The sequence below is a fragment of the Dysidea avara genome, chromosome 1 (assembly GCF_963678975.1).
Source record: "Dysidea avara chromosome 1, odDysAvar1.4, whole genome shotgun sequence".
Taxonomy (NCBI): Eukaryota; Metazoa; Porifera; class Demospongiae; order Dictyoceratida; family Dysideidae; genus Dysidea; species Dysidea avara.
The window spans coordinates 44,134,619-44,161,854 of NC_089272.1; the positions used below are offsets into that span (position 1 = coordinate 44,134,619).

General features: G+C 38.6%; 1 protein-coding gene, 2 long non-coding RNA genes and 1 other non-coding gene across 4 annotated transcripts; 3 read left to right on the forward strand and 1 right to left on the reverse strand.

Annotated features, from left to right (window-relative positions):
- The first annotated feature begins 7,207 nt into the window (after window positions 1–7,207).
- On the forward strand, window positions 7,208–11,220 carry LOC136250550 (cytoplasmic dynein 2 heavy chain 1-like). Its single transcript, XM_066042771.1, has 5 exons — window positions 7,208–7,465; window positions 7,745–7,985; window positions 10,335–10,418; window positions 10,472–10,598; window positions 11,039–11,220. Exons 2-5 carry the CDS (start codon window positions 7,948–7,950, stop codon window positions 11,135–11,137), a joined length of 348 nt encoding a protein of 115 aa, XP_065898843.1. The 5' UTR covers window positions 7,208–7,465; window positions 7,745–7,947; the 3' UTR covers window positions 11,138–11,220.
- Trnat-agu (transfer RNA threonine (anticodon AGU)) lies at window positions 8,745–8,817 on the forward strand. Its single transcript has one exon. It is a non-coding gene; the product is annotated as a tRNA-Thr (tRNA).
- A 659-nt stretch (window positions 11,221–11,879) lies between the features above and the next one.
- On the forward strand, window positions 11,880–12,819 carry LOC136250559 (uncharacterized). The gene is made up of 3 exons (XR_010698577.1): window positions 11,880–11,967; window positions 12,215–12,311; window positions 12,480–12,819. It is a non-coding gene; the product is annotated as an uncharacterized lncRNA (long non-coding RNA).
- An 8,757-nt stretch (window positions 12,820–21,576) lies between these two features.
- Window positions 21,577–27,150, reverse strand: LOC136250565 (uncharacterized). The gene is made up of 4 exons (XR_010698580.1): window positions 27,044–27,150; window positions 25,364–25,412; window positions 22,024–22,076; window positions 21,577–21,710 (listed from the first exon to the last, which is right to left on the reverse strand). It is a non-coding gene; the product is annotated as an uncharacterized lncRNA (long non-coding RNA).
- Between the last annotated feature and the right edge of the window lie 86 nt (window positions 27,151–27,236).

Here is a 27,236-nt window from a genome sequence, read left to right on the forward strand (position 1 = left end):
CACTTTGGTAGTATCTGTTAGGTATATTCAAACCCAAAAGTGTCTTCGGTATGACCTGAAACACTCCCAAAAAGTTGCTACGAAATTTTAATTTTTTCTTATTTAGTGGAATTTTCTACTGACTGACTGCCTGACTGATACCTTCAGACAAGCATAACTTGATAATAGCTAAGGCTACAGGCTTGATTTTATCACTGTTTGATGTCATTTCAGCCAGACAAATCCCTTTCGGCATACTGCAATATATACAATGCATGCTTCATAGAGTTACTTGTGTCCCATTTATCATTGCTGTCTCGTTGCAACTAAAATTCCAAAACTATCCCAGACTTGTATGGTGTTGTCTACTAACACAGGCAGAGTGCTCAGCCCAAAAGACTGTGACAGACTGGTACTGTATCTGAACCTGCCCAAATCTGACAAGTGGGGCATTTCTCAGATTATCACCTTCTTACAACAGGTCTGCCACATATGTTCTATCATTCAATATTTCAACTGTTTGTATGCACTTGTATAGTTGAATGTGCAGTGTACAGCAAGTCTTTGTATGTAGTACATACATACGTATGTAAAGTAGCAACAACGTGAACACAAATCACTCAATAATCAATTGTAATCAAACACACAAACATCATAATGTTATAACCACAATACAAAACCACAGTAAGCCATATATGGATACAAAAATGACTACTACAAATTAACATGCTAATGTAATTACACACTTCCCCCTTGAAGAAAGACTAAAAGTAAAACAGATGGAAAAGACAAGGCAGAGAGCACAAAGGCACATTTCGGTCCTCAGTTTTCAGTATCTCCATATTGCTCCACGGACTTCAGAATGCATCCACTTCAAGTTGTAATAGTTGAAAAATTGTAGCACTAGTGTGGGAATCTTTGTCATCTAGGTGAACGAAGAGCGGTGGGCTCTACGATTGATCACTGCCATCACCCACCAAGGTCTCCAGCAAGGGATACAGTTGATTGACATGCACTACTTTTGTGGCACTACCTTTCTGAATGACTACAGTTAGAGGACTCTTGAGCTTGGTGGCTTTCCATGGGCCTGTCCAGCGAGGATCCTGTTTTGGTGCTGCCGGGTCTTGCAAGAGCACTTTCTATCCTATTGATAGTGTCATGTGTGCCACAGTTGTATAAATGTTGTTGATCATGTATTGATTTGACAATGTTTACATCTATCATCTCCCTTAACTCTAATAATTTGTTCTGAAGTGATATGCTGTAAGCATAAGGGTAAAAAATGGCAGTTCTGTTTAGAGTTGGAAGGTGAAGAACAGGAGGGTTATGGTTAGTACCAAAAAAGATCTCATAAGGTGGCAGACCCGTTAAGGCATGTCTGCTAATACAATAAAAGAAGAGTGCTAGTTGCAGATGGTCTTCTCAATCATTCTCTTTGTCTACCAGTATTCTAAGTAGGTTGAGCAGGGATCTGTTCATTCTCTTTACAAGCCCATCACCCATAGGGTGATAAGGTGTGGTGTGAGACTTCTTTACTCTGAAAGCTATACACAAATCTCACAAGATTTGTCTTTCAAAGTTTCTCCCTTGGTCAGAGTGCAGCTTGCTTGGGGGCCCAACAATAGCAGAGACATTGTCCTTCAACAACTGTACTATTCTGCTTGCCTTCTGATCTCGCATGGGAAAGGTAAAGGACCATTTAGTAAAGTAGTCCTGAGCAATCAGAATGACTATACTGATTTCCATGTGAGGAGGGGGAAATTTGAATATGTCAACTGCGCATGCTACCATTTCTCATGGTCTAGTAGCTATGATTGGTTGTAAGGGTGTTGGTTTGGATGGTGAGGCCTTTACCCTATGGCAAGTGATTGCAGTAGCTACAGTACTGTGACATATCACCAGCCATACCCACCCAGCATGCAAATACCTTTAGACATGATAAGGCCTTCTCAGCTCCCTGATGGCCATAATGGACATACGCGATATCAAGAAATTGCTTGTGTAGTGATTTGGGAACTATATGATCAAATCTCTGGCTATTTCCATAGTTGGTGAGTGGACTCATCTACAGAGCAAGGAGTCCTGAAGCACTAACTGTGGCCACAGTTGTCTGTAACATTTGTGGGGAAATCTAGTCCAGATTCCAGAGTTTGAAGGAGGCCTAGATGATTCAAGATTGTCAACAATGTTGGGTCACTTCTTTAAGCTTCTGATATGTAGCTACCGAACATCTAGGGAGGGGTTGGCAGTAACCAGGGAGAGAGGTTGCCTTGACAAGGCGTCTGCCGTCTGGTTGCAATGTCCTGGACAGTGGACTAGTGAAATCATACTCTTGAATTTCCAACGCCCAATGCTCTAATCGCTGTGAGTGTGTGTTACTCTTTCGAGAAGATTCTAGCCGTTCAAAGTTCTTATTGCCAGTCTCAAGGGTAAAGTGAGTTTCAATCAAATAATGACAAAATTTACAAATAGCCCACAGCATAGAGCTAAGCACTCTTTTTCAGTGATGGTATACTTCTGCTCAGGGGTAGAAAGAGTGTGACTGGCAAATTCTATTATGGTGTTTCGTCCAGTGGAAAGAACAACCCCCAAGCCCATGTCTGATGCATCAGTTGTCAGGATGAAGGAATCACCAGACGGGGGTATCCAAGTACTGATGGAGAAACCAAAGCTTGTCATAGTGCATCAAAGGTTGTCTGCTAGGCCTGTTCCCACATAAAAGGAGTCCGTGATCCAGTAAGTCATGTAAGAGTGAGCTGCAACATCTGCGAACTGTGGTATGAAGCGACGATACAACTGAGTTAGCCAGACCAAGGAAGGAGCGCACCTCCTTAGCAGATGCTGTGATTGGCCAATTGATTATTGCTTGAGTTTTATCTGATTCAGAACTGACTCTACTGGATGAGTACTTAAAACCAAGATGGGATACAGAGCTATGGCCAAATGAACATTTTGACCCACGCAAGATAAAACCTGCTGCTTGAAGCCTACTAAGGACACATTGAAGGTCAACAATGTGGGACTGCATGCTATCATAAAAGACAATACAATCTTATCTACGCAGTCTTTGCAATCTTTCACAACTTTGTCTAGACCTTGTTCACATGGTTGGGTAGCTCCTGTCAGCCTATACGGCATCACTGTAAATTCCCACAGACCATACCCTGGTCAGGACAGAAGGCTGTTTTCTCAATAGAGGCTTCATTCATTGGAAATTGTCAAAAGGCACTCTTTTAGTTTGTTTTCAAAAACACCTTTTTTTGGCAAGTTTCTGTTGACCTAGGAAATGGGTAAGCATCTTTCTTGCTAACTTTGTTGAGCTGTACAAAATCAACACATATGCGAATTTCACCATTGTTCTTGGGAGCATATACGGCTGGGGCACATCATGGGCTGTTACTGGGTCTGATTATACCTTCACTTGCCATATCCTTTAATTGCTTGTGGATGTGTTCCACAAAATGGAACGGAATTGGCCTTGGAGGTAGGCGTGGCATCCCCTGTGCTTCTGACATGGTCTGTCGCCGTAGTATGTCTGAGATCTGATTTGAAAACTGAGGCATATTCCTGTAGAACAGAAGCAATGGCAGGATGGTAATTTGTTGGGATATCTAAGGCCTCATTGATGTTGGAGGCATTGTTTGTGGATGTTCATCATCCAGGACAACTATACATTAGTGTAAGTGCTGGAGCAGCGGAGTCCCTTGCTGTTGAAGGTGTCTGGTATAGAACACACCTGTCTGTGGTGATGCCATGCTTAGTTAAAAAATCACAGTCTAGCATGGTAGGGACTGATAGCTCCTTGACCACAACAAAGTTGTGGGGAACTCTGAGCACTCCTAGGTTTACTGTGGCTGTAATTGTATCTAGTGGAATCAATTGTCTGCCATCTACTGACAATTGATTTAGGATCCAGGATGGTTGCTGTGTGTATGCTGGCGGTCCATGCAGTGTTTTTTATAGGTCTGTGTAGGCTCTGTAGGTTTAGCTGCTTTTTGTCTTTTATAAATTAAATTAGGTTTTTAAAAAAAATTGTCTGCCATCTGCATTAAGAAGTGTGGTGTGTGTAAGAGCCAAGTTGGTGTCTGGGATGTGGGAAGCATGTAGACTATGACTCAGCATGAAGCTCCAGAGTCTAATAATACATGTACAGAATTATCACATATTCTATTTAATACACATGCAGTTTTAATAATGTTTGTATTAATTTTAGTGATAGTAGTCAAAGTTTCAAGCACTTACTAAGGTTTGGAAATGCTTCCAGCTTGGGGTATCAGAGCACCCCCTCTTCCGTTTCCCTGCTGAGTCCAGCATTGGTGAGCTATATGTCCTCTACCTCCACATTTAAAGCGTTCAATGTTTCTTGCTCTACATTTCCTGGAAATGCGTCCCAGTCGTCCACACTTGAAGCACTTGCTATTGGTTGGCGATCCATTGAAGATAAGGCCGTCAGCTGATTGTCACTTGTAGCACCGCCTCCTCTAATTTGTTGAGTCTGTAATCACTGGTAGTAGTAGACTGGTCAACGAACGTAAGGGATTCCTTCGTGGTATATTAGGAGCAGCTCTGTTGCTTTGGTGATGGTAGACACGTATCCTTCTGCTGGCAGCAGTTTAAGCTGCAAGGACACTTTGTCTGGTAAGCTTCTTTCTGTCATATCGTCGAAACTATGTATAAAACTAAGTTATGATCTAGCATCTGTGCGATTCCTTGGTTGCCAGTCGCCATTGTCCCGGGTTTTGGCACCAATGTAAAGCAGCAGCAACTCACACACAAATCACTCAACAATCAGTTGTAATTAAACACACAAACAATCGATCATATAACCACAATCAAAATCGATGTAAGCCATATATGGGTACAAAAACGATTACTACAAATTAACATGCTAATGATAGATATTTAGTATTATAATTGTGGTAAAGGTCACCCAACTAACACATGTGAATTTTGTATCATTTAGCTACGTAGTGCATCAATCTATGGCTTTAATCAGGGGCGGATCCAGGAGCTGGCAAGGGGAGGGGTACAAACAGACTAAGTTGTATAGGTGGTTGGTGAGAGCCAGATTCTCCGCTTGTTAGTTCCTGCAATTTTAAGCGGAAAATAATCACCTCTTATAGCAGTGTCACACTGTTGATCTTTGCCATTTTGGCCTTTGCAGAATGCAGATGGTTGTGAAGTTTTAAAAACTGTTTAACGGCTCTGAATTCCTTAAACAATAGCAACGCGATAATTATTTTTGCTACTCCACTAAAAATTTTAGTGGCGCTTAGTACGCACGAAGGTGCTGGGTGACAATTTTGCAGCTAATTTGACTTTGGTTAAGCTTGTTTCAGCTGAATTTGTAATAAAATGTGCATATTTTCATTGGTCTGACATAAAAGTTTAATATTTTAATTTTTAATCAGAAGTATGGCTGGCTCCTCCACAAGGTGGGGGGAATTTGCCCCAAATGCCCCATCCTGGATCTGCCATTGTTAATATGCACTACACCACCCTACAAGGCTACACCTGGTAGTAAAGTTGGACAAGATACTAGTTTCTGTGCATCTCTTAGGCCACACAAACTTAATTATTAGTTTCTCATCCTCCTGTACTCAAAATAGCAGTGTGGGAGGACGGATTTTTATTTTTATTATGTTTACTAACTAAATAGATGAATTAGCTAGCTAAAATGACTCAAAATGCAATTTTCTTAAACTGCACTAGCAAGGTACCTTGGGTACCAACTATAAAATGTACTACTTGGCATCCCTTAGCCACCAGTGGTACAAAAAATCCTTGATGAGGTAAGAAAACGGTGGGATGAGAAACTAATAATTAAGTTTATGTGGCCTTAAATCCTTTTTTTATTTATCAAGCATCTCTTTGCATGTTCTGTAGATAGACATTTATTTTATTTGTTGATTTATTACCTCAGGTGCTGACCTACAATGTGTTCTGTGATGCTAATCTGGAGTGGGTGTGGCTGGAAGATGTGCAGATTGTGGCTTCCGTGAACCCTAGCAGCATGTTGGGTTGTCATTCACTCAGCACTCGATTTACTTCTGTTGTTAGAATATGCTCCGTTGGGTGAGTACTCATGTACACATAATATTAGCTACATATGTGCACTCATTCTTTACATAAAATAATATACATGCACACTGGATGCTGCTCTTTACTTAAAAATGTATTGTAACTTAATGACACAACTTACCATCCATATAGAACATGACACCCTATAGCACAGTATATAACTAGTGATAGTAATTTAGTTAGTGGTAGATTTAAGATTTTTTTTTGCTTTCTTCAACTGTTATTCAGACAGAGACCAATGCTTACCTCACACCGGTTCTTCATCATGACCTCAGGGCTCATCCCATAATGGGGCTCCACTGCTAGAGTACACTCCCTAGCTGGCTCCATGGTCTCTTTATATGAACAGGTATTGTACATGTGTGTATGTATTTCTGCAGTGATTGGAAGTCTTGTAATCTAATACCCTATAATGACTTTCTTCATCAAGAGAGGTTCACAATTTTTGCAGATTCGCAGCTACATACAGTATATCCATAAAATTTTCTTTTTATCCTCAAAATTTGCAACTGAAACAAAATGGCATTGTTTGAGTATTATAAATGCATAAAAGATTCTGAAAAAAACAAAAAAAACTTGTATTTGAAATTTTGGATGTTGGCAATATGGGAAGTAATCCCCCCTAAAAAATCCTGCCATATGGTATTTCAGTGTTATACTACACTGACTGCAGTAACAAATACTCACTACCTACTGTATATGTACTCATATTACCTTATACCTACCCAAACAGATCAGAAGCACATTCACAACTGATGATCAGTCACATTACTTGTTCACTCCAAGAGACCTCACCCAGTAAGTGGTCATGCAGTGTACTGAGGTAGAAGTTCAGTTCAGAGTCTAGTACTAGTAGCAGTGTGAAGAAGTGTTGGAGGTGTGGAGCTATGAGACTAAGAGGTTGCTCTGGGACAGGCCAGTTGGTGAAAATGTTCAGAAAGCATTTGATGGTTTGTTAAGTTCCATTTTCATGTCAGAATTGAATATTGACTTTGGCGAGAAGAAACAGAAGATCCTGAAGAAACAGAGCCATTTACAGGAGTTAGTAGAATTTGCATCTACATAGGCATAACTGAATTATATGTGTGTACAGTATATCTCTACATGAGTTCTTAATGCATGTCCATTGAGTTCTGAATAACTGCATGTACGGACTGTACAACTCTTACAGTAAATTTGTTTTCTGAATGCAAGGTAATATAGTTTGTCTGTTGTTCTATTGCAGGCTGGCTTAATTGTCCAAGCTCAATGAAGCCACTGTTCTGGTTGGTGAGCTTAAACTTAGAAATGGCCAATTGAACTTATAAATGTAAAGCTGCTGAGCAGAGTACACTCAGTCTGTTAGCTCAGAAACAAACAGAAGCTGGCGAGGCCTTGAAGCTAGGAGATTATTGTTAGTACGCAAGTATGTACGTTTGACAATACTGTAACTCTCATGCAAAATAATGTTAATACTGACTCAGAGGTTGTGCTGAAAACAATGTATAAATATATACATACAGTATACGTTATACAACTTGCATGCATGTGCACTCCAGAATTTCACATTTCTGGATATAGTACATGCATATATTACCAAAGGCACAGTAAACAGGGTAACCAACTTATGCTATCAGTAGTAGCGTTCTTGTACATACGTATACATACATATATACAGCATTTAGTCCAAATTACCATTATGCAGCAAGCCAGTGACAAAAGACTGATGTTGTGAGAAAGTGAAGCAAAACAATCTGAAAAGAGAGCCAAACTAGAGAAGAAGAAGAAAGCTGTTAACAAAGAGCTATCCAAGGAAGCCAAATAGGCTGTTGGCAATCAGTATCAAGACAGAGACACTGTCTGAAATAAGAGCACTACCCGATATGATCAGGGATATCTTGGAGAGAAATGGGAACTTTTGATACTTCATGGGGGAACATGAGAAGGTATGGAGTGAAACATGAGAAGCACTTTTGTAACTAGACATTGGTGCACAGGCAAATGTAAATAATTACTTTCCGGGTAATGGGTTAATATTTAATCCTACGTACAGTAATTTTCTCTATAACCAACTGTATACAACCTTAATGTAGGTATACACAGTGTTGGGAGTAACGCGTTACATACATTACATAAGTAACGCGTTACGTAATATTATTACTTTTGTGGTAACTAAATAACGAAATACGCTATAAAAACGGGCAATATAACTCAAGTTACTTTACTTACAAATGTAACGCGTTACCTAAGTAATATAGTTACTGTAACGAGTCTGATATTACGTAATGTTATTACTACAAGTAACGAAGTTACTAATCTCGTTAGTTATCCTCTGAGTAACGCCTAGCCACAACGAAGTAATGAAGCCTACTAAATGAAGCTTATTCACCAGCTTCTTACTTGTAACCAAGATTTGCACATTGTCCAACAACACAATCATGTCACGTGATAAAGTGGTAGTGTCACACGTGACAGCTTAAGGCTGTGGACACAAAGTAATATAATATGTAAATATTATTATAGGTACTTTTATTTTATGAGTAATATGTAACTGTAACTAAATAGTTCAGTTGCAAATAATATGTAATATGTAACTAGTTACTTTTACAAAGTAACTTGCCCAACACTGGGTATACGGCATGTATGCATGTATGCAATCTATACAATGATTCAAGAAGTGCATAAAACAGTGTATCATATCATAAGCCCTTGTAGCTCAGTGGTTAGAGCACTGGTCTAGTAAACCAGGGGTCAGGAGTTCAATTCTCTTCTGGGGCTTTATCTTTTGCTTTCATGGCTATATTCTACAACTAGCTTATTTATTTATTTTTTTATTTATTAATGCTTTACAGCACAAGTGCTGAAGGCCTGTAGGACACCTGGCCCCACAGCCCGCTCAAAGACCTTAGCTACTTAGACTTTAACTACTTAAGGTGTGTTTGAAAAGTTGGAGGAAGAAGAAAAAAAAAAAAAATCCATGACTGGACCTAGGTGGCCTCGAACCTGCAGCCATCCGATTTACGCTCGAACGCTTACGGGAGTCTACCAGGTGGTCAGGATGTTTTCTCCTTGTTATTTTCATGTAATTATATCCATAGGAATTCTAGAGAGTAACTCATTATCTCTAAGTACCCCAAGTAGAACCAAATGGACACTAGTTTATTTATTAATGCTTTACAGCACAAGTGCTGAAGGCCTGTAGGACACCTGGCCCCACAGCCCGCTCAAAGACCTTAGCTACTTAGACTTTAACTACTTAAGGTGTGTTTGAAAAGTTGGAGGAAGAAGAAAAAATCCATGACTGGACCTAGGTGGCCTCGAACCTGCAGCCATCCGATTTACGCTCGAACGCTTACAGGAGTCTACCAGGTGGTCAGGATGTTTTCTCCTTGTTATTTTCATGTAATTATAACTTAATTCAAAACACCACATGTTAGTGTTATTGGCAGGGACGGTTTTAGGGGGCTCTGGGGTTTCCAGAGGCCCCCTCTGAAATAGCACGCACCCTTACAATTCGTCTGGGTGATAAAAAGTTACAAAGAGTTATGCATACTGTATTATATTATGGCTTTTCTATTGGAAAAACTTTATGCTTTTGCCTTTGAAGTCATCTTCACAGCATTCGATACTATGTAGTGATTTTTTTTGGTCTTCAACTTACAGCTAGGTTGAAGTTGCAATTCCAGATAACCTGGCACACATGAATGACCATGCAAACATTGACCATTTTTGTACAGCTTGCATACAGATAGAAAGTTTTTTAAAAAGTCCCAGAACAGAATTGAACTCTTGACCCCAGGTTTACTAACCAGGTTTACTAGACCAGTGTTCCAACCATTAAGCTGCAAGGGCTTATGTTTATTAGTAATGCACTTTTTGTATTGTTTTCCCTTTTTGTATCATTCAATGAATCTGTGAAGTGTTATTCCACCATGTGAGATAAAATAAAAACAAAAAAAAAAGATAATTAAAACAGCCCCAGAAGAGAATTGAACTCTGGACACCTGGTTTACAAGACCAGTGCTCTAACCACAGCTACAAGGGCTACTTGGTGTTGATAACTCAGTTTTCATTACTCATGAATGAAGACCATGGTATTTAGCTTATCATTGAGACTGTGTATGCAATAGTAGATAACATTTTAAAACACTATCAAGAAACTGCAGCAACAACTCTAATAGAGTATTCATTGGGGTGTACTTATATCTTGAGGTTGCACTGTGTAGTAATAACAATAGTGTACTTGTGCTAGAATTTACTTTTTACAACTGTATCAGTGTCATCATTTGTGTTAGTGTTGTGAAATCTAAAAGCTGTCTAAGAAAACTGAATCATGTTCTTGAAGGCTTAGACAAGGAAGTGTTAGAACTCAGAACAAAGTATGTACATGCAAAATGTGCTACAAATGTATATGTTATTCTTTCTCCTGCAGGTTTAAACAGCATGCTACAGAAGCAGCTAAACTCAAGTTAGATGTGGATAAGGGAAATGAGACAATTGGAATAGCTGAGAACATGATTGGTAAACTAGAAGGAGAGTACGAGGGATGGTCATCACAGGTAACTAGTGCGTAAACTTAAACAGTAACTGTGAAACCTAGTCTGATCACACATTGGGGCCCATCATTATTAAGATAGCTATATGGGCAGATCGCTACCTAATGCAGCAACCAACTTACTAAGTGATAATTATGTCATGTTGTCTATTGAATTTGATTCTTACTATAAATGTTGCACTTTTGACATGTTTAGACAGAACTCCATGCATACATACACAATTTATTTGCTGTATAGTATGAGGGTTTTTATGGGCCAAACAATACATGTTTGCATACCTATTTCATACACGTAGCCACAAAGTCTGTTGTTCATGTGTGTTTTATTATTTTTACCAGTGTGAATTCTTTCTGCTATGCATCAGTTGTAGCTGTATGCACTTAGCTAGTACATCAGTATTGTATACATACATACATAGCTACACATGATATCTACATTCTCAGGTTAAAGATCTAAAAGAAAAGTTGGACCAGTTACCCAAGAGGACATTGCTAGCAGCAGGTTTTATCACTTACCTCAGTCAGGCCTCTGAGGGAGAGTGATGTAGCAAGTTGTCTGACTGGCCTTAACCTGGTAATCTAAGGTATAACCAGCTATTGGGGATGCATCAGTTTCACTGGCAAACTTTTTGGCATAATGGGTGGGTAAAAACAATGAGCAAAATGCTGGCATAATAGGTACAATTTTTGTGATGTGGACATAAAAATTGCACTAAAGATTGAGATACTCTACTAGAATAGTCAGATGTAATAAAATCAACAATACATAGCTAATTGTTATGGGAAGAACAAGTGGCAAGTGACAAGTGGTGATCAAGGTGTACCCTAATAGAACTGTCGCACAATATTACTATACATGTTAAGAGCAAGTGCACATCAAGATACTCTAATAGAACAGTCACTTGACGGTGAAATGTAGCTTTGCACTTGGAAATGGTCAAGATTAATGCTGAGCAAAATTTATAATTCCTGAGCAAAATACAGGGCATAATAGGTAAAAAATAAAACAATTGTTGGAAAGAAAAATAGGTGGAAAAAAGCAAATTTAAATAGACTTGTCCCTATACCAGTTGTGGTAAAGACTGCATGGTTACAAAATGTTGTATATACTATGTACCAGTAGTATGTACATGTGTACAGTATACTTACATACATACATACATGCATATATAAATGAGTGAGATGCATAGTTGCTCTAATACATATGGTACTATGTGCATAAAAACAGATTACCAGTCAATGTTACTACCCTTCATTCGTTACTGTTCTAAGGTACGTCTTGAGTACCGAGAGTGGACAGTTAGTGTGGAAAAGAGAGGGATTACCATCTAATGATCTCAGTGTGGAGAATACTCTAGTTATAAATACTACAAGTAAGCATGTGTGGTTGGACTGATATTATTTATGTACCACAATTCTGCATACAGTATATACATGCATTGTGTAGTATTAACAGACTCTGTGTTAGACTCTGGGTTAGTATTCACTATTTTATGTACATAATGTTTTTTGTAATAACACAGATGCAAATGAACAACGTACTGACGTACAGTGTGTACTATATTTAGAATTCAATTACTACAGATGTGTTAAGCTATTGTGTACTTTACATTTGTATAGACAATTGTGTCCATTTCTCATTGATCCATAACAACAAGGTACTGAGTGGCTGAAAGTTCACTTGAAGGAACAAAGATTGGAAATGGTCAACCAGCAGGTGTGTATATGTGTACATAGTATGTATCTACATTCTTGTGTTTAACACTGTCACTCTATTAATCCATGTCTTGCAGTGTAAAGTTCATACACACTTGTATGCATATATACAGTAGGCTAAATAAACAAACACAATGGTATGTGTGTGTATATTTTGTTTATTCTGTAGGACTCCAACTTCACCATTTCACTGGAGTTAGCAGTCAGGTTTGGTAAGACGTTGATCATTCAAGAAGTGGGTGAAGTAAAGCCAATCCTTTATCCACTGTTGAGGAAGGATCTTGTTAGCCAAGATTATAAAATATTCCTTCTGCAAGTGTGCAATAACTGTTAGTTCTCAACAACACATTCAGACTGTATATGAATGCACTATCCAACTATGGGCTTGTGGTATATACGCTATGATTACCTGTGTCAGCTCAAAGTTGGAATAAATCTGTGAAGTCACAGCAAAATTTTACATGCACACTGATGTGTACACATTGAAACTCATGATTTGAACTACTTAGTTTTACTTACAGTCATAATAAAACCAAAAAACTAGCTCCAGAAGATAACTGAACTCTTGACCCCTAGTGTATGAGGACCAGTGTTCTAGCCACTGAGCTACAATGGCTGGCTTTGATCATTACCTTCCTAATCAGATTGACAATCAAAATACAGGACAAAAGGTTGCATGCAATATGTCTGAGGCTAGTGTATAATTAACTAGTATATAAATTATTGTAAGTACAGCACATAGAGTTCCAGAAATAAAAAGTAGTGAAACAAGATAATGTTATGTATGAATAATGGTATTGCAACATAAGTCTAAGGGAAAATCCCTACAATGGCACTATCTGTTCCAATGGGAATTATCCCACATAGCTATGTTAAATTGCAAGCTGAACTACATACTAGGACTATTTAATTGACAATTAAGTGATCTTTTTAATATGTAAATTTCATACGCCATAGCACTTTGCACAGTTTGCAGTGTCATTATATTGCAGTATTAGAGCAGCATAGTACAAAATAATGGGCATTTTGTGCACTTTGTAATACAATTATGAAACTTTCAATTGGTGCCTTCCATGTATATATCTTGTATGGTATAATGGCCAAACCCTCCCACCCTCATCCAATTTTGCATTCTACTAGAACATTCTAGAAGCCCTTAAAATGTGCACTCTATTAGAGTATTGCAATACCAGTAGTATTACCAAATATTGAAGTAAATCATGTAATACAGTACATTTATAAGTCTGTCTTCAATAATCATTATTGCAGTGTCTGTACAGAAAAGAAGAAATGTGAACCTCAAAGTCAGCCATAGGCTGGTTTTGAGGCCTTAGACAGTACAAAAAGAAGCAAAATCCACACATCCAAATAAAAAACAGACAAGCTGTAAAAAATGGTGCAGCCTTGAAAAACTTTGGTGAAAAAAGTTGTGAAATCAAAGGTGGCAGCCAAAAAATGGCTGCAATGATGTTAATGCTAATAAATTTTAATAATGGCTGTGTGTATTGTTAAAATTTATTAGCATTAACATCATTGCAGCCATTTCTTGGCTGCAACCTTTGATTTCACAACTTTTTTTCACCCAGGTGCTTTTTATGGCTGCATCATTTTTTGTACAGCTTGGCTGTGTTTGTGTGGACGTATTTAATCACACAGCAACATTGTGAGGACCACATTGAACTGCTACAATTTTTTTTTCATTTTTTACCAGAAGATATATGAATATTGTAAAAAAAAAGTTGTGCTACAAAAGTCGTGCTGTATGGTATGTACAATATTGGTGTAGAAAATAATGAAATCAGATATAAATTGAGAAAAATAACAGCCCCAGAAGATATTTGAATGGTACTGTTAATTTCATTTTTATTTGAACAGTTCCATCCATGATACAAGTTCCATGTTATGTGTGAGGTGAAGCTCAACCTTTCTTCAGCTCAGATTTGTCACAGTGACTTCTTACAAGTGGTTGTGAACTTGTGATCAACCCGTAAAGTTGCCAGTGGTTTTTGCTTTTAAAACACTGCCACGGACGAATCACAGCACAGATGCAATATTCAAACAAACAGTAGTGCCCTTACCACTGAGTTACACAAGGGCTGAAATTGTAATTCTTTGAATCACTGATCGAATGATTGGTTCAAAGAGTAAATTGAAAAATTAAGGTAAAAAATCTAAAACCCCAGAATAGAATTGAACTCTTGATCCCGTTTTACTAGACCAGTACTCTAACCACTGAGCTGCAAGGGATAGGTGCATATTATCTGAAGTTGACATGACCAAAAACAGTATCAACTTCACCACAAAGTCTTAATAATGTCTGGTTTAATCGTTGGTAGTCAGCAACTCCCATACACCCGTGCACTACAGTGTGACTGCCCTCTTAGACTTAGATCTGTTACCACCCTCAATTCGAGTTCAATCTTTCCCACATCACGGACATGACACTCTTTCTATTGTTCAAACTGCTCACTGCACGGGATCCAGGGAATATTTGAACAACAGGTATCATGTGCAAGCAGAACAGAAATAAAATTGCAGGTGCTTTTGTGTTTAACATAGTGCCTCGTATAGTACAATGAATGGCTTGATTGCGGTGGACCAGGGGCGGATACAGGGGGGGTCAAAGGGGGCTCTTGACCCCCCCCCCCCCTCCCTCCTCCCCTCCAAAATTTTTTAGTATACCAAGATCAAGATACTCTAATAGAGCAGTCACTCTAATAAAGCAGTCACAGCATTAGAACAGTGTGTAGTGAGCTATTTAAGGATTTTTATGTACTTTATCAGCTATAAATACATGGTTGGTGAGGTGGGCAGCTATTGTCAGCTGATTGTGGCTTGGTCTCACCATATCAAACCAGAGACAATGTAGTGCTTCAGTTCATTTTTGACCCCCTTTCTATAAGTCTGGATCCACCCCTGCGGTGGACTGGTGATGCCACACCCCAGAGTGATATTGCATGATGGTTGTATGGCCTCTCGTATGGAGGTATGTATTTCTGTGTGTATATAACTTTGGCTGATTGGCTACTAGTACTTGGCCCAAAAGGTGGGGGGGCAAAAACATGCTTTTGAAAATAGTGTGGGGACCCTGGCCCCCGGTTTCGATGCCCTTGGACACATTCATAGTGATGAGTAGTCTGGCTACACCTGCCCCATTACATAGAGTAAGGGTGGGCGCCGCCAGACTAATATAAGCGATGAGCAAGTGAATCACTATTTTGCCTCAAGCTTGTAACTTATACTGAGCATAATGTATGGCATTGCTATCAGGTGGTTACCAATGCACCTGACAATGTCATACATATTTAAACTGTAAGCTCACTGGTTATGTACACATGTGGCAAGGTTGAGGACAAGGTTGAGATTCTATGATGAGCATGACTGAATCTCTGCTTTGTGCTGTTGCAGTTTCACCGTAAATTCTTACCGGTGAAACAACATAATCAAATGGTTAGGACAGTGGCTTGTATGCCCCATGATGCTGGCCGGTTCATGCTGTTGCAGTTTCTTGCACTACTTACCATGACTATAACTGGTTATTATGGAACTTTGAGACAGTTTCTATCCGTGTTAACCTCCTGCAAGTTACTAGTCTTGTCCAAGGTGGATTTGTCCGCACATACTCAAGTGTTTAGGATACTTTCCCCAGCAGATTCAAGCCTAACAGAGCTCTATATGACATGCTTAATATAATGCTGCAGAAATGTTCATTTGATATTTAGCTTTTATTTCTCTTGTAATGCTGTGTACCCCCGGACACTAAACAAGACTATGGGACTGGCCATAATTGACGCAGTAATTATAAGATACATGAATTATAGTTTAGCTTTTTTCATTGTACCAGTGATAGACATGATGTCATGCACTCATCCAGTATTTTCTATAACACAAACTGAGTACGTATGCAACAAAATTTAATATTTTATCTTCAAATGTTTAGTAAAACACTTGTTCGTATTCTCCCTATTGTGTTGTGCGTATTGTCAATCTTATATCAATTGCTTTATTTTACAGATTATTAAAACAAGATGCCATAGAACTTGCCAGCTTGAGCAATCTTAGTGTAAGTATATTTTGTTTGTGATCTTACAATAGACCATATGCAATCTTGGGGGCATGGTTTTGTAGTATTGATGCAAGAATATTATAGGGATGGGCAATTATCCATTTATCGTGATAATCATGATTATTTAGTTGGCAATCGTCTAATTTTCATTAACTAGTGATAATTAAAATTGGCAATTATCACACAATAATCGATCATCTTAAATATTTTTGCCGTTTAGTTGAATATTTTAGGGTTTTTAGTTATAGTGGTTAAATGTACAATAATTGTGATAATGGCTCATGATAATAATCGTACGACAGAAATGTCGGTACCCTCCCATCCCTAGAATACTATAGTCAAACTTCTCAGATGTTCCCTTAAGATATTTTATAGCTACAAATACAGATTATTGTACACAAGTTAGTACTAATTTAATTCCCTACCCCAGGAATTAATAAACCCAGGACCAAAGACCTGCAGGGATCCAGAAATTTTATATGTTTCCTAGTGTTTATGTATTCTATTGTATTAGATACCTCTGCAAGTCACAGTGTCTCATCTTACATAGTCATAGCACTTCTGGACCATGCATCACATGACGTCTATCATCAGGTCTGGACTGGCTGCTTACTGGTTACAGCTGGCTTTCTGTATGACAAGTACACTAGTGTTGCTTAACTGGAGAAATTTTGTGTAACAATTTTTCCAGGAAACATTTTCAGTGAAAGGGTGACTGCTGGCAAGAGCTGCTGGTTACACAAGCAGTTTGACAAAATTATAATAGCCTTGTGTGCTTCATGTGGTGCATGAGAAGTTAAACTTCTAGTATTTATTAATATTAATGGTGCGTATGGTACCTGGAGGTGTGAAAATGAGCACCCATCAGAATGGCCTATGCTAAGCAGTCCAAACCCTCTTTCATATAGGCATTAAATGCTAGGGATTGTGTGAGGCACCATGATATAGAATAAGTGATCTGGCCATGCAAGATGGGATGCTGTGACTTGTAGAGGTAACAGGCATGAATATTGTGAAGTACCAATTGAGTTCACTTCCAGGTCGACTGCTTATACTACCTCATATTATTTACACATTACCTATCACAATAAGAATTATTATTGTTTAATTTATTGTTAGCATTTATATTCCAGGAAGTGAGAAGTCTATGTGATATATGATGATGGCCTGGAAGTCAGTCCACTCGCTTCAGCAGTGATAAGCCCCCTGCCTATATTATGGTGAAGAGCCTTAGATGATCTGTAGATGTCCTTATACCAAGAAGCTTAAGATGGCAATCGACTTAATTGTGAATTAGCCAATTTCGACATGTAACCGACAATTCCTTTGTAGCATATCTAAGTGTGTATTACATGTGTTTATATATAATATACTGCAATGTAAGGAGTGAAAAAACATAATGAAGTGTCCATTTATATGTTGGTATTATTGTTCACTTGTATTGTACAGAAGTGTTTGTGGAGCCATCTAGGGACTTGCAATCGTTGTTTGCAACACACACTTGAATGTTGCAGTAATATTTACACAGTCAGACGTTTTGTGCTCCAAGTATGAAACTTACACATCTGGTGGATATACATGTACTGATAGTACATTTGATAAACTTGTCTTACCACTATTTCATTTATTGTGTTGCAAGCCTTGATTTGCATCATTTTGAAAGAACCATTGCATCACATCAGTGAGTGTTATGAAGATGATATTGACTATAGAGCTGAAACAAATATTCTGTATATAGGCCCCGGCCGATTATGCCGGCATAATTTAAAGCATAATAGGCAGGCAAAAGCATCGAGCATAATGCTGGCATAATAGGCAAAATACACAAGCATATTGTTGTTTAATTTTACCAAACCTAGGCCATTCCATCATTCTTTGAGTTCCAGCTCGAGTTCCTGCAAACAACGATCTCTCGAACACTCTTCTAGAAGATCCAGCCATTAAGTAGCGCCTTAATACTAATAACTATAATTATTACAGAGTGGCGCTATAAATAAAGTGCCATGGCAGCTGGTGAAGGTGTACTAGCACAACTCAGTGAAGCGTCGTCTGCATCGAGTGATGAACAGGACAGTGATGTCGATGATCATGATACAGTTAGTTTAATATCTTCTACCTCGGGGACGTCTAAGACAACATCGCTAAGTGAATGTCATGGGGAAAGTAGGAGTACCTCTGCTACTGATAACGCTTTAAAGAGAGCTCCATCATCTCTTCTCTCAGTATTACAGCAAGCTAAAACATCAGATTTAAGTCGAAAAAGAGCAATTCGCAATAATCCACCTAAGGGAAAGAAAAGAAAAGTATCTACTGGCACTGGTTCATCTGCATCAACTTCAATGAAATCAGTGACCCCAAGAGATAGGTGCAATCGATTCCCGAAAGAGTACTTGACTGTGTCTGGTGGAAAGCTCTTTTGTGGATGTTGTAGAGAGGAGGTGTCAATGAAGCTTAGCAGTATAAAGCATCACATTGATTCCAATAAGCACAAAGTGAACAAGGAGAAAGAAGCCAAGAGAGTATGCGGTGACAAAACTTTAGCCCAGCAGTTGCAAGCATATGAAAGTGAAACTCATCCTAGAGGTGAAACTCTATCTGAATCGCACAAACTGTACAGAATAAAAGTAGTGACAGCTTTTTTGAAATCAGGAATACCACTTCAAAAGGTTGGCGGACTGAAAGAAGTTTTGGAGATTGGTGGATACAGGCTGACAGATGAAAGAGGTATGCGTGACCTAATACCATTTGTTCGTACTAATGAAGGGAATAAGATCAAGGAAGAGCTTTCAGGGAAATTTGTTTCCATAATTTTTGATGGCACTACCAGGCTTGGGGAGGCTTTTGCTATTGTACTACGGTTTATTTTAGCAGACAAAATTGTGCAAAGGTTGGTAAAGCTACAAATACTTGCAAAGCCAATGAATGGTGAGGAACTAGCTCGTGAGGTTATTAGTATTTTACAAGTTACGTATGGAGTAAAGTCAGATCAGCTCTTGGCATGCATGCATGACCGCGCATCTGTTAATGGTGCAGCCATGAGAACAATAAACGTAGTCTTTCCCTCACTTGTTGATATAGGATGCTACTCTCATACCATTGATTTGGCAGGAGATAAGTTTGATGTTCCAGTACTTGATGAATTTTTTCGACTGTGGGTCAGTTTGTTTGCTCACAGTTCACGGGCAAAAGTTGACTGGCGGACAACAACTGGGATTTCAATTAAGTCTCATAGTTGCACAAGGTGGTGGAGCAAATGGGAAGTGCTGCACCAAGTTTTCAAATATTTCGGTGATATTGTCTCATTTTTACGAAATACAGAAGCATCACCTGCAACTACAGTCAAATTACTGCAGTTGTTTTCTGACAGGCAAAAGCATGAGTATCTGCAGCTTGAACTAGCAGTAGTTATTGATGCAGGTGAACCATTTGTCAAGGCTACGTATAGCCTAGAGGGAGACGGGGCTTTGGCATTCAAATGCTATGAAATATATACCAAACTGCTTAGTGCTATAGAATTACAGCACTATCCCAATCTCTCTGCTGTGGCAAAAAGGTTGACAGGCAGTGTGCATTCCTTGCTTGACAGGTTTATGAAGTATGGGAAAGATAGGGTTACACCTGTTGTGAAGTATTTTAAATCTAAATTTTCAAATGAACTGTCTAAGAGTCTATCAATTTTTAAAGCTGCACGAGTCTTTGCTCCATCAAAAGTGAAAGAAGTGGCACCAGATGTTAGCATTGTTAATTCATTATCAGAAATAACCTTTTTGAACAACAAAACAACATTAGACAATCTCAAGTCTGAACTCCCGCAGTACATTGCGGTATCTGCAGATACATCGCCAGAAGTAGATGTCATGTCCTGGTGGGCTGAACATTCACAGGAGTTACCGCACTGGTCATCCGCTGCAATGATGGTTGCTCTTATACAGCCTTCATCAGGTGCTGTTGAAAGAGTATTCTCAATTTTAACAAACACTTTCAATGCACAGCAAGAGAGTTCCCTTCAAGATTATATTGAAGCATCCCTCATGCTGCAATATAACTATTAGTGACACTATCAGTGCATGTAAAAAACAATCAGTAATTATACTAAAACAATATACATGAATGTTATGTACTGTACTTGTAATGTAGCATAATAAGAAATGATGAGCATAATTTTGAGCATAATGGGCTATACTTTTGAGCAGTGCTCAAAAGCATAATGGGCAAATTTTTGAGCATAATAGGCCGGGGCCTATCTGTATACCAGTGTGTGGCAATGACCATAATACAACAAGACATCGAGATTGGGAGAATGGGCTGTAGCCTTGTGATCTGACCCTTAATCTGTCGTGTGAGATCACATGATCCTCCGAGATTGAATCATGGTAAATGTGTACCTCAACACCTATGATAAAGCTCAGGCTGGTATATTTGGTGGTATGCCAATTTACCCCACACCAGATGTCCTATGTGATCCCTCCTAACTGATATGCTATAACGCAGCCCATATCCTACTAACCAGCCGTTGTTTGGTACTATGGACCTTTGGTGGGATAAACAGGGGCGGATCCAGGAGCCAGCAAGGGGAGGGGCACAAACAGGCTAAGATGGTTGTGGAGTCTTAAAAGCTGTTAAAAGGCTCCAAACGTCTTAAACAACAGCAATACGATAATTAATTTTAGAGGCGCTTAGTACGCACGAAGGTGCAGGGTAACAATTTAACAGCTAGTTTTACATTGTTTTACTTCAGTTTCAGGTGAAATTGTAATAAGTGCTAGTAAAATGTGCATACTTTCATGAGTTACATAGCTAAACTTATGTTGGCCTGACAAAGTTTAGTATTTTAATCACAAGTATGGCTGGCTCTTCCTGGGTCTTCCACTAGGAGGGGGGGGGCATTTGCCCCAAATGCCCCATCCTGGATCCGCCATTGATAAAGTTTCCAGCACTGCAAACAATTAGTGATAATGCTGCTCTTTTACTGCCCTGCTATAGCATAGAATGATCTAGAACAGGCAGGCTGTTACATATGGTACTGCCCCAAACCTGTTGATACCTTCTAATGAATACCGCAATGCATAGTGATCAAGCTAACCCTACTGTTGAGATATTTACTGAATAGTGCATAGTGTTCAACGTTAGTTCCCATCTATTAATGTTATTATGGCCACCTTCAAGTTAACCTTCAATTAAACTTATAATATGCAACAGATCTGAACAAGTGATAAAAATATACACAACTCAATCAATATGACAAACAAAACTTAGTTACAGAATAAGTTAGAATACACACTATTATAAACCAATTGCATTGTGTGTGGTGTTTTCCCATAATCTCCAGAACACCTATGTATCAAGATGACAATTGCTAATAATCATAGAAATAAAAGACCACTAAACATGTCACAGAAATTGGACAATCAAATCAGCAAATGAAGCCAAAATCTCACTAGCCAAATCAACACTATTGCAGAACTTCCCAGAAACATTTTAGGTCACTCTGAAACCACGCTAATTTTCCAGTGACATTGTAAGGCAGAAAAGCGACAATCTACATCATTCTTACAATAGCACTGAATGAACTGAGCAAATGACAATGCTCAATTGATGATTTGATATCCATGTGGTACAGTATATACACAGATGACAATAGACTTACCTCAGCAGTATGCACATGACTCCAATGAATAAACATCTGTGTGCCACTAGCACCTATTATAAAGAGGAACATTCATCACTTGTGACAGCAGTTGCTGGTCTTAACTAAAAGTCAACACAATAAATTATGAAGGTGATTTGTGACGTGTCTGTTGTTGGAAGCTTTAAATATGGGACACCTTCTAATGATTGATGGTACACACCAACGTTGAAACCGGGTCACTACTGCTGACCCGGATGACCCACTGACCCGGATTAATTAAAGCCGAGGTGTGCGATAAGAGCTATGTTTCAGCTAGGGCTAGTCTCGAGCGAGCGAGACTACGTTTTGAGCATTCGATTCGTGTTGAGTAAACAGGGGCGGATCCAGACTTTACAATGGATGAATTTCATAATAACTAAAGTTGCCCCTAGCAACCTGAAGTTTACAATATTTGTAGGGGTAAATGTCTATAGTAACATCTCCAAATTTTAAAAGGATAGCATATATATAGGTCATGAAATATAACATTTTAAAGTTTGTCATTTTTCCATACATTGTCTATGAGAAGGGGCAACAGTTGCCCACATAAATAGTGTGTGGGAAAACAACAAATTCAATTAATGTCATTTCTCAATGTAACATTATTTGTAGCTGTGAATCTCACAATTAACCTCTCCAAATTTTAAAATGATGGAGTATATAGATCATGAGATATGACATTTTGAAATTTGTGGTTTCCTCATACATTATCCATGTGATTGCCCAGAAGGGGCAACTGTTACCCCCTCCCATAGATAATGTATGGGAAAACTGCAAACCTTAAAATGTCATATCTCATGGCCTATATATGCTACCCTTTTAAAAATTGGAGATGTTACTTTTGACATTCACACCTACAAAATAATGTAAATTCAGGTTGCTAGGGGCAACAGTTTAAAATTCCTTACTATGAAATTCATCTATTGCAACTTCAGCCTAACTGTAGGTTGAAGACCAAAAAAAAAAAGGTCATCACCTACTAACAATAGCTACCCCTCACCATAGATACCCTCAGTTTCGTACTATATACTGCACTTACTAATAAATGAGTGTGGCTGAGCGTATGTTTGTAACGCAATAAGTGGGCGTGGCTCATGAAAGAGCTACGCGATAGCGTTTATAAGTTTCCACATCGTCAAACAAACAATTTCGTTTCTCACGTGATCCAATCCGGGTCAGATCCGGATAATTTGTAAACCGGGTCAGACCCGGATAGCCCGGAGAAAATGTGACCCAGTTGACCCGACCCGGTTTCAACGCTGGTACACACCATAGTCCCTTCTTAATATTTCATCGCAATGGATAATGGATATCCTACCATGTTTAATATAGTAGACGATAGTAACAAATTATTATTTGTTGTATGTTGTGAATGGCTAAATGTATCACTCATTTCTACATATGTTAATATACCTTGTAGTAGATACTATGCTGCTACGTAGAACAAAAAATATTTGACAACTCACAACCAAGGTTATAACAAGTAGCTCCACTAATGACTGCACCAAATTAAAGCAGTAAATGTTCCTCACTATTTTTATATTAGTAGTGCAAAATAATTATATCCATTCGATGAATCACTGAGTTTCAGGGGCTAGCTGGACAATCGTTGCTGGTGTTCAGGTAGCAAGCTCGGTAATGGCTGTACCCATCCAGGTGCACCCATAATTAATACAGACTAAAAAATATACACCTTCTATCTCTTTGGAGCATCTTTCAACAATAGTATCATAAAAAATCAAATATACTTGAATTTACCAAGATTCCTCTGTCAATTTAGTAAACTTCTATGTAATGCTCAGCACCACATGATTCTATATTTGGGTGGTTGAAAGTCAAAACAATGTGCTATAATTTGGTGAAACTGCTCAGTACTGGACGTGTAAAGTAATTGTTAAGGAATATTAAGGAGGATTGTTGTTTACTCAACTTCTCAATGTTGGTTATGAAGTACGCTAAAATGCTCAGTGTGTGTGAGTAGAAAATACAGAAGAGTGAAGACGAAGTACGATATTGGGGCTGGAGGCTAAGTTAGTCCATCTAAGCTTCTGTACTATTTGTGCAGTAGTATCTTAACCCTTAAACCCTCAGAAAACTTTTTGGAAATGCATGTTTACACAGTATGGACATGCATGGCGACACTAGGTGGGGTAACTTAATTCTTATAGCCTACAAATACACATAGATTAAAAGTGTGTTTACTGGGTAAGGTTAAATGAACACTGTAACTACATTGGCTTACTTGTTATGAAGCGGTGAACAGCGACGAGTCATGTCTCCGTGTTTCTAAATTCTTGTCTCGTGTTTAATTTCGATTGTGGGTTTACTCACATGAGTCATATACGGCCTGATGCAGAATTTCACGAAGAGTTGAAAATGAAAGTTGTTGCAAAGCGATAGGATTAACTACCATCGAGTTATTGACCATTTTATAAAGGTATGTAAAGGGTTTGCGTGTTTCCTTACTGAAAAGTTATTTTCACGACTAGTTTTGGCTTCACCATTTAGTGTTAGGGTAAAACCCTTGATATCATTTTGATCCTTGCTACATCATGAGTAGAATGACATAAATTGCATAGCCATAGGAGGGACGCTTCGAAAGTTACAACACTTTGTGCAAAGCATGTGTATTTATTAAGTGTAAATCCAGTTTTCTGGATTATGCGGGTTTAAGGGTTAAGCTGTACAAACAGCAGTGTAGTAGCTAGCTAGGCATACCTTCTTTTAAAGCAAATCTGTAATGAAGAGTCCACAGAGATGGGCTTGTTAAAGGGGACAACCAGATCTTGTGCCCGGGTAATTCAGAAAGCTAGCTACACCCCGGTGTGTTTTGTTACATATCTCTACACAGTGACATAGCTAACAATGGCTATAGGCGAGGAAAAAAACTTGGACTATTTGCCAAATTCACCTACATTTTACACTGCCTAAGTTATTTACTGTACGGTAGCTTTCAGACCTTCCCCTCTAGGATTGTGATGACCGACAGTTTAGGCCTTGCTTAAAAGGTGGTACAAATGTGAATGTATGTTGGTGGTGGGATAGGGGGCTTAAATCAATCTCCTTACTGAGGACACTGTATTTGCTGTTATAGACTATGTGCAATCTAGAGCATAGTCTCATATATTCCTGACAGCAAGAAATTCTATACTGGGAAAATTTTAAATGCTCATACTCTTGATCAAAGGAACATCCGAAAAGTTACTATAGTATTCTTGCAAGACATTCTGGTTACAGATTGCACACGATCAATACTACAAAACCATGTCCCCAAGATTGCAAATGATCTATTGTAAAATCACAAACAAAATACACTTACACTAAGATTGCTCAAGCTGGCAAGTTCTGTGGCATCTTGTTTTAATAATCTGTAAAATAAAGCAATTGATATAAGATTGACAATACGCACAACACAATAGGAAGAATACGAACAAGTGTTTTACTAAACATTTGAAGATAAAATATTAAATTTTGTTGCATACGTACTCAGTTTGTGTTATAGAAAATACTGGATGAGTGCATGACATCATGTCTATCACTGGTACAATGGAAAAAGCTAAACTATAATTCATGTATCTTACTGCGTCAATTATGGCCAGTCCCATAGTCTTGTTTAGTGTCCGGGGGTACACAGCATTACAAGAGAAATAAAAGCTAAATATCAAATGAACATTTCTGCAGCATTATATTAAGCATGTCATATAGAGCTCTATTAGGTTTGAATCTGCTGGGGAAAGTATCCTAAACACTTGAGTATGTGCAGGCAAATCCACCTTGGACAAGACTAGTAACTTACAGGAGGTTAACACGGATAGAAACTGTCTCAAAGTTCCATAATAACCAGTTATAGTCATGGTAAGTAGTGCAAGAAACTGCAACATCATGAACCGGCCAGCATCATGGGGCATACAAGCCACTGTCCTAACCATTTTATTATGTTGTTTCACCGGTAAGAATTTACGGTGAAACTGCAACAGCACAAAGCAGAGATTCAGTCGTGCTCATCATAGTTCAAATCTCAACCTTGCCACATATGTACATAAGGCCACTCCAAATAAATTCTCTGTTTCCCGTCCACCGCCCGCATCTGGTTACTGCCAGCTCTAAATATTCCATTATTCCGTATTCTTCCATTATTTTCCGGTTATTCTTGCATACTGATAGACTCAGTAAAAGCCATCTTGAAACAGTGTCAGCTCACATGTCAGCAGTGCTATCAAGTCAGCACAAACGTCGCGTTTGTGTTCTTTTTGCAACTTACTATAGTATGTTCACGTTGAGCTGAATCCTGAAAAACAGCTAAAAATTAAAAGTGGATTTTTTCTCAACAGAGTTAACATTTCAGCCAACCAGATGATTATTGGTAACAGCAAAGGAGTCAACAACAGACATGTACAGTTTGGCTCCATTACAAGTTTGGGAAAGGGCTGTAATGGATGCTGTACTTATATGGCTTCCCCATAGGAAACGTATTGTGAAAATTTTGATTGATTGTAAATATTATGTCAAACATTTTAACAAAATGATTTTGAAATGTTTTTAGCGGATCAAGCAGTACTACAATTGAGCCAAATTTCAAGATTGTGTGTAATTGCATCCATGAGTTATTAAATGTTTTTGAGGATTCAGCTCAACGTGAACATACTATAAGGAAGGAACAAGCTTAAGCATGCTTTCATGCAACCTTTTTGGCTGTCCCAGGCAAATAATGGCTTGAAAGGCTAGCCAATCTTATGAAATAATGGAAATGGACCGCCCGCCCGCATGCGAATATGCCAGTGTCCAGGACAGAAAACAGAGAATTTATTTGGAGTGGCCTAACCAGTGAGCTTACAGTTTAAATATGCATGACATTGTCAGGCGCATTGATAGCAATGCCATACATTGTGTTCAGTATAAGTTACAAGCTCGAGACAAAAATTAATAGTGATTCACTCGCTCATCAGTATGAATGTGTGCATACACAAGTCACTGCAAATTTAGTTGTGAGTTATCGTACCTTCCATCAAGGTGCCTTCCATATTCATAACAGTCACCAGTTTATCTCCTTTATAAAGTCACTCACTTGTCATTGTTACGCAGAAAACGTGGTTGACCACAACAGCAATGTGCGGTGATCACGTGATTAACCAGTTTCCTGTATTATGTAACTTTGTGGTTGAGCAAATCTGTACATAACGAGATTGTTTCCC

What these genes read in the sequence shown, in the direction of transcription:
- LOC136250550 (XM_066042771.1), top strand. Translation starts at nt 7,948, where the DNA reads ATGGGAACTTTTGATACTTCATGGGGGAACATGAGAAG. An exon ending in GTGTTAGAACTCAGAACAAA is followed by an intron (nt 10,419 to 10,471) that starts GTATGTACATGC and finishes TTTCTCCTGCAG; the next exon opens with GTTTAAACAGCATGCTACAG. An exon ending in ACGAGGGATGGTCATCACAG is followed by an intron (nt 10,599 to 11,038) that starts GTAACTAGTGCG and finishes CTACATTCTCAG; the next exon opens with GTTAAAGATCTAAAAGAAAA.